Below are 9,022 nucleotides of genomic sequence, written 5' to 3' on the forward strand. Positions count from 1 at the left end.
TGTTGTAATGAAGTTTCCTCCACATCATAAACTAGGAAACTTCGAACCGCCGGAAAAGGCGTCGTGTACTAACATCTGGACTCCGTTGAGTAGCCTCGATACTTTGTATTTTACTTTAAAATTAATTTTGTATTTTGCAGTGATGCTCTGATCAAAGTTTTATAACGGTTTCCGTTAATCCATCCGGACAAACGTTGAGGCAATTCCTTTTTTTCCATGGAATAGCATAAAAAAATCTATTCATTCCTGATATGATTTATATCGTCTACAGGTATCTAGGCTAAAAGTAAAAAAAAATAACAGCCTGTATTTAGAAAACCAGTTGTTGTAATCTCTTAAACGTAGGCTCAGTCGACAGAAAATATCTCCAAGTTTTCTGAATTCTCTCAAGGTCAAGGGGTTACACATGCGCAGGCAAGGCGATTCACAATGCAGAAGTTGTCATTTGAAATGTGGATCCCATAACAGATGGTGAATGCATGCTTTGATTAGAGAATTTCAATCGGTTACGCATGTACGAAGTGAATGGAGTATCGATCTTCCTACATCCATACTTATTTGTCAGTGTGGTACGACTTTAAGAAAGACTGGAAGCTTGGTTTCACAAACTGGAAGTCGTTCAGACGTTTCAGTTAGTGACGAGATTGTAGATCCTGTATGCAATGCATTCACTGCCAGTCCTGAAAAGTCAATTAGGTGGGCTAGTTACCAATTGCTCCATTTGCGAGCATACAAGTTACAAGTACTTCATCACCTTAAACCAATGATCACCGCTTACGATATCTGTTTGCTACAGAAGTAATGCACCATGTCGAAAACAATCATAATTATCTTGATACATTATTATTTAGTGATGAGACAACCTTTTGTACATGCAAGAAAGTTAACAGACACAACTGCCGAACTTGGGTAACTGAAAACCTCCTTACAGTAAAGGATAATGAAAACTTCCTTACAGTAAATGATAATGAAAGGGAAACACTGAAAGATAATGAAAATTTTCATCGAGATGAAAGTTTGGTGGAGTCCTAGGTGTTGGATTGGATGAAGAGGTTCAACTGCATGGACCCCTAGATCTCCAGATATCACTTGTTTAGACTTTGCTTGGGGATTTATTATAAGTTGTATGTACCAAAGAAATGTTCGAAATTTGAATGATTTAAAAGAGAATTGTTGAAGCAGCAGGTCTAATAATGCTGCAGATGCTCCTAAACACCTGGCAAGAGTTAAGTTACCATCAAGACATCTGCCATGTACAAAAAGTGCACACATTGAACTTGACTAACCTACATTAAAACTAGGTGAGTTGCTGTTTTTATTAAAAAGAATTAAATTATTTTAATCGGTCCTTTCAATATAAGTTGTTACTTTCAGATACCTTTAACCCAGACAATCTGTATCACTGTGTATCAGTCAGAAATAAAAGGTTTATTTATTTATCACATTGAAGTAATAGATTATCGCTAAACCTTTGCAGTAATTTTTTTTTTTTTAAATCAGATCAGTAGATATTATAATCGTAATCTAATAACATTTTGATTAAAATGCATATTTTATTAAATTATTTGTACTTAAGTCATGATTTCAAATTCTGTTTAGGTCCAGATTTTGATCCATTTTTAATTACGGGATCATTAGCAGAGAGAGTTGTTGCAATGGTACTTGCACATGGTATACTGTACTTTCATGAACTGCCTCACGAGCATCAAGTTCTAGGAACTAATATTGAACGTATTGAAAATAATTTACTGCCACATAGACTTGGCAGCATTCGATATGGTCATCCATTTTTTAATTTTAACAAGTAATAGTAATATTAGGATTTAATTTAGATGTATTAACATATGTATATACAAAGGCATATGAATAACATTTTATGATAATTGAAATTAAATATCTTTTGATTATGCTAAATTAGCAGGTAGCCAGGTAAATATTATTTTATAAATTAGCAGATGTTTGTAATAATTTTGTGATGTGAAATAATTTTTGAATGTTAATAAAAACTACAAAGTGTTACCATTAATATAAAAGACTACTTAAGTATACTGAAAACACATGATAAACTCGAAAACAAAATTTGTCATGTGATTTAAGAACAAATGAGGGCTACTGAAAATAAGGCATATTGGCTCATTTGAAAATAATAATACAGTCCTAATATTTTTGTTATAAATAAATTTAAACTACAATTTTTACATACTTTTCTACATAGTCTCCAGCCAAACTGAGGTCCTTCTAATGTTTCACAAACTTTTGAATTCAATTAATCCTTTTACGTATGATCTGAGTCACTCTTATAACCTAGACTATCATAAAAGAACCATAATGTAAGCCATACCATCACTAAAGAGAAAATAATCACTACATGCCAAATTTTTGTAGCAAGAAGTATGATCAAACCCTTCCCAGTTGAACTGGTATAGCAAGATCCAAGTAAACTTAGACATATGCAAGTGGCATTGTCATTACAAGAAAACAATATTGGAGCTCAACATACCTTGACATTGTTATGATTGTCTCTTCTTAACATTTTAAGTATCTTACAATACACTTTCAAATTGGAGTGTCATGTTCAATGAGATCAAACAACTGTGTATTTCTCTTCTACTTTAAAGACAATTGCCATGAATTATGCTGATACTTTTTTGGTTTTGCTGGTACATGTGTATGATCTTATTACATTGACTGATTTTCATATTAGTATATCACAGAGTTCTATCTATCAGTGCTAGATGCATACTGATTCCACTGCCATTGAATTCCACTATGACCATTGAGTGTGTACCTGCACTTCTTATGCATTATATTTACAATTTAAATTTTTTTACAGGTAGTTCTCATATTTTAGATTCTTCATAATATTATTATTAGTGTTCTACAGAACACCTCTGTCAACATCCTGTGCTGTTTATTTTGAAATGACTTCTGCAACTTCTTTAGTATTTTACAATAGATTTCTGATGTTATTCTGGTCCCAGGTTTTATAAATTCTATCAGGAAAAATCCATTGCAGTCCTAGAACATATAGATATTATTTTTTATTTGTACAGTGCCTGCTAGATCATTTATAGCCTTTTTTTTGACGAATGAATCTTAACGAGTAATTTATCTCTACATTCAGAGAATTGATCTGTATCTCAACCTGCCATAATTCTGTGAATATATTTACCTCTCTCAAATCATACAACATTCACTTTACATCTAGCAGAAGCGACATCGTTTTGCAATTTCATTGAGTACAACACATAAGAATGAATAGAAATGAATGTTCAATGAGATTATAAATTGCTGTTGGCCACTGAAAGTTTTGAGCTGCTGTAATTACTGACTTAATTTTCAATAGCTCTCATATACGTGTATGCTGATTCATTATAAATATGCTTGCATGTCTAATAAAAGTATAAATGTGATTTATGGGATTATCTTCTAAATACTTTATAGTATATTAAATTAAAAATTTTTGTGATAAAATGTTATTTAATCATATTTGATTAAGACTCTGCTTATTGACTGTTCTCAACAAATATTTTTTTTTATTCTGTATAACATTTTGGTGTGCTTGTTTGTATTTAATATAAGTTATTAAATTTTTATTTTGAGATTGATTAGAAGAATTTCTTACTCTGTTTTTTGTTGTTTCATGTTATATAATAACACAATTATTTATTACAGATATGTATAGACATTGTTTTCATAAATGTGTATAGATTCTACATTAAAATAATAATAGAATTTAAAATAATTTAATTATTTAAGATTAAATTATAGATATTAAATAAGCTTCATGGTATTCTTTATTTATTCTAATTTCCTTAAAGAAACATACTTGATTTATTTGTTTATATCTTTAAACTGGTAATAGTTCTATTACAATTAATCACAAGTGTATAATTTTAGTGAAATTAAGAAACCTATTTACAGATAAAATATCATTATTAATTTTATTTTAATCCATTCATTATGGATTAATAAATGTGTATTTTCTTCCATTTCAAATTAGTACTATTGTGATGCTGACAGTAATTTTTTTGTTTGTTTTCCTACTGATGTCCATTTTGTTCTCATCTTATTAACAGCATTTTTATGCAGTACATATATACTTGTGCCATTCAGCAATATTATTGTTTATTTCAAACAGGTCCACATTCATGTTTACTGTAAGGGCTGTGTCATCTGTTTCAAGCTCATTTGGAATTACTGGTCAAAATTTAAAAGGTAGAATTACACATAGATGTGCAATAATTCTACCCTGGGTATCTGAAAAAAGTATAGGCGCTGCTGATTGTATAATGGAGGGGATACAATATACAACACCACAAAACATCATAAGTAGCAAGAATCTAGTCACCAGCTCAGCAATCCATCTCCATCTTGCATCAACTGAGCTTTCTAAACTGTGATGAGTAATATTAAAAATAAGTTGTTTATAAACGAATCAAACAGCTCTGGTCCAAGGACTGATGGAAAACACCTCTATTTGTTGATAACATAATGGATTGTGCTGTAGTAATTAGCTTACTATTTTAAAACACATATTAGTACCATGCATTCATTTTCAAATTATGTCCAATATGTTCTTCTTATGAGAGAAATAATAATTTGTAGGAAGTGAAATTTAGAATAAATAACCAACCATGCCTAAATTAACCATAACCATTTATAAATTTATAAAAATAGATATCAACAGCTAGGAACACAAGTTGTCCGTAACATATACCATCTCAGAAACATGGTATAACAGAATTACTTACATATTAATTTATTAATTTGTTTTTATTTTTATGTTTTACAAAAATGGATTGAAAAAGGAAACATTTTTCATCTGGTTTTTATGCGATAAGTTTAGAATCTTCTCGAGAAAGAAAGTAAATCCTGTCATTCTTTTCCCACTTTTTTTTTTTATCTGGAATTCCTTTGAATAAAACTTTTATTATTTTAAAAGGTACATCAACTGAAAGGTCTTCCTTTCATTATCCATAGTTTTCTCTTTCTTGGAAAGGTATTATGTCGGTGATGATCAACCCTCTGAAAAGGTCTGGCTGAGGATATCAGAGATTTTTACGAGCTTGTTCAGGTTCAAGGACTTAGATTAATCTGACGATACTGTTAGATGTTCTTATTTGACTTAGAGAAGTATGAATGAATTTTGCAAAAAAAAATATTTGTTTTTCTAAATGATTTCCAAAGTGGTGATATCTTCTTCTGAATGTTAAAGACTTAAATAGGTACTGGACAGCAATGGATGTGGTTTAAATTCAAAGATTTATAACATAAATATGTTGATAATAACAATAAATAAACAAATGAATGTTTATTTAATCAACAAACACTTAATAATTTATTTTTTAACTTTCTGGAGATCAAGAAATGAAGAAATTTTTTCCTGTAATTGTATTTTTCAGAGTTTTCTGAATCCACTGTTATATAATACTTTACGAGGGTTGCTATTTATATTTCTGGCCTTGGCAACAGTAAGTGTTACCAGGCGCCATCTGACTTTTCCACTGGAAACTTGACATTGTTGAACATAACATCCTTCAGAACATTTTGTCATTTGAGCGAGATTTGTGTTTACAGTTACTTGAAAAATTGATCTCGGACAAAATATGGATTGAACGTGTACACATTTTCGGGCGATTATTTTTCATAACTTCCGACGTGGATTATCAAGACAAGAGTGCATCGATGAACTTAATTCTTTATACGTCGATAAAGCACCATCCTACAGCACTGTAAAAACTGGTATAACGAATTCAATCGCGGCCGATGTTCGCTCCAGGACGAATTCCGTGAAGGTCGTCCAAAATCGGTTGTTGTGACAGAAAATATCGATGGTGTGCGTAAACCGATAAAGCAAGATCATCATGTGACGTACCGTGAGATTGAGGCATCTTTGGGAATTAGTACGACAAACATCAATAAAATATTGCATGATAATTTGCCCGTAAAAAAAGATTTGTTTGCGTTGGATCCCGCATAATCTGACAAACGCTCAAAAGAAGACTGTGTAGATTGGTGTAAGGAAATGTTAAAAAAAATACGTTCAAGGTGCAACAAAGGCTGTGTATAACATCTACCCAGGTGAAGAATCATGGATCTATGCATATGATCCCGAAACAAAACAGCAATCGACTGTATCGGTCTTCCAAGACGAGCCAAATCCAACAAAAGTTGTTCGCGGAAGAAGCACATCGAAGCAAATGATTGCCTATTTCTTCGGCATTACCGGTCACGTGGCAACAGTGGTGTGAGCAACGAAGGACGGTCAATTATGAATGGTACACATTTGTTTGCCAAAAGTCTTCGGAGAAATTGGGAAAAAGTCGAAGAGCCGAATCATTCTTCATCATGACAATGCGAGCTCTTACACATCGGCTCAAACAAAGGAATTTTTTACCGACCAAAACATCGAATTGGGTCATCCGCCGTACAACCCTGATTTGGTATCCAATGACTTTTTTATTCCCGCACATAAAACAAAAAATTACGTGGTCAACGATTTTCGACACCCAAAGAAGCGGTTGTTGCATTCAAAACGCATGTTTTGGAGTTACCTCAGTCGGAGTGAAAAAAGTGCTTCGAAAATTGGTTCAAACGCATGCAAGAGTGTATTGAACTTCATGGAGAATATTTTGAAAAACAATAAAACCAATCTCGATCATAAATATTTGTTTTTTCATTATTAGGCCAGAAAATAAATAGCAACCCCCGCTCGTATAATTGAAATGGTATTTTTAATTTAATTGTTGAATTTTCTTTTAGCACCATTAATGCCAAAAAACTTAATTTTTCATCAATTATGCATTAATTTTTCTTAAAAAATATTTTATATATTACATTTTTGATATTAGTATTTTAAGAGAACTAATTTGTAATTTTGTAAAATGTAGAAATTGCTCTTCAGAACTGTCAATTGTACTTTCTGAATTCCTGAAAAAAGAAAGGGTGTCATTTTATATTTGTTTCTTATATGTAATGTTGAGTGTCCTATTAAAAAATAGAAAATAATTTTTGAGATTATTTTTTATGAGATTTTTTAGGAGTATCAGAAAAAACAAACAGCTGCTGATAAATTTTCATCAAATGAGTCAGTCTGCCATCACTTCTACATATTTTTTTCTTACTATCATATTTTTATTGAAGTTGTTCAAATTGCAGCTGAGGAGTTAATGTCAATCAGAAGTGAAACAGTAACTTATAACAACAATAATAAAAATATAAGTGGTGCAATATTTGATGAGAACTGGCATTTATTAAGATAATAGTATAAGAAAAATATGAACAATTTGGATTCAGTGCAGAATGCAGGGTGAATTTTCTATTTTCATAAACGGCATGCTGACCATGAATCACAACATGGATTGCAACCAGAAGACAACTGTTGTAAATTTAATTGCCACAAAGTAATAAATAGGATCGATTCACCTTCCCATCATAATGTATTACCTATTTTAATGTTAGATGAAATAAACTACAAATATTGATGAAATCATGCTTTTTTGAAAAGATATTTATATGGAAAAACATAAAACTAACCTAGATCTTTATAACAATAAATATTACAATTCTGTTGGTTAGAAACATTATGGTGGGTGTATTAGATGCTATTATTTGTTGCAATGATGGTTGTCTGGGGAAAGTAAGGTAAGGTGCTAATATGTTAGATGCTATTATTTTTTTTAATGATGGTTGTATGGGAAAAGTAAGGTAATATAGGTAAATTGTTTGGAAAAGCTGGAATGTATGGTGTTATAGGGTTAAAAGAACAAGATAAAAATATGCAAGCATAATACAGAAAGATCCAGAAATCATCTGAGATAGATGTGATTGAAGTAAAAAATGGATGTCAGAGAAAATAAAAGATTTTAAAATATGGCTGTAAGAAAATGAAGATTTAAATAATGTTCATTATAAGAAGAAATTTTTTTGTTTTAATATTTTGGTGGACTTTTCTTAAAAACTGTTCAGCCAATTTTTGTGTAAATTTTACCATTAGTTTTTGACAAACAACAGAAATAATATCAACTTTTTTATAAAAAGAATTTTTTTATTTTATTTTTGACATAAATTGTAGATAATATATTTTTTTTTTATATATAAATTTCCTCTGGGACCAAAAAATTGAAAACCAGCAGGTATTGTTAATAAAAATGTCAAACTTATAATTGCAATGGATTAGGAAAAACGTGTTCCAAAAGTTAATTTTAACATTATTTAGTTAAGCACTTTCTGATACCCTTAATGGTTTCCAAATTAGGTAATATTAGTAAAGTGGTAGTGAATGATAATGGATGATTGTTTTATTTTAAATTCAAATATTTATAACATAAGTAAGTTGGAAATTTCAATTGATAAATAAATCTATCACCATGATAAATCAATCGATAAATAACTTATAACTGATTTTCAAACTGCTTTTTGAGTAAAATTAGTTTTTCAGTCAAACATATTTTGCAATTCATACAGCATTAAAGAACAATTTAAAATAAAAATTGGACATCTAATTCTTGATAAATGGACATGACGTATGTGTGTTGAATTTGTGACTACTATAAAGTCACGTACTGTTTATTTGCAGTTTTATTTTTATTAAAAGTAAATTTATGTAAATAATAATAATAATAAAATAACATGTGAACATATGCTTTCAATCTGCTTGAAATCTTATGCCATACTGTATATAATGCAACATGATGGATAGCAGTTATTTAGATATGTTAAATTGTAATTTTATTCTGAATTTTAACACTTCTGATATATTCTGAATTCTGATGTATTACAATGAACTGTTGCTTCAACATAGTATTCAAAATTTGTAAAATTATTGTTACTTTTGGACAACGGCTTATATGGACTGATGAACTTTTGGATTGGCTTGGCTCTCGGGATCACCAGATAAATCAGGTAATCCTGATTAAACTATATAATGGTGTAAACTATATACCATTACTATATAAACTATAAATTATGCTACTTAAATCAAATTTTGAATGTTTCAGAACTCCCTTTAAAAAAAAAA

The 9,022-nt window shown here is 30.3% G+C and overlaps 1 protein-coding gene across 1 annotated transcript in view; it reads left to right on the top strand.

Annotated features, from left to right (window-relative positions):
- Nucleotides 1-3,651, top strand: part of LOC142320106 (uncharacterized) — an 85,907-nt gene extending 82,256 nt beyond the window's left edge. Inside the window, exon 5 of the mRNA XM_075357785.1 lies at nt 1,600-3,651. Coding sequence (XP_075213900.1) covers nt 1,600-1,808 — 209 coding nt within the window. The 3' untranslated portion in view covers nt 1,809-3,651. The remainder of the gene's footprint in view (nt 1-1,599) is intronic.
- The last annotated feature ends 5,371 nt before the right edge of the window (nt 3,652-9,022 follow it).

This window comes from Lycorma delicatula, chromosome 2 (genome assembly GCF_047948215.1).
Source record: "Lycorma delicatula isolate Av1 chromosome 2, ASM4794821v1, whole genome shotgun sequence".
Lineage (NCBI taxonomy): Eukaryota > Metazoa > Arthropoda > Insecta > Hemiptera > Fulgoridae > Lycorma > Lycorma delicatula.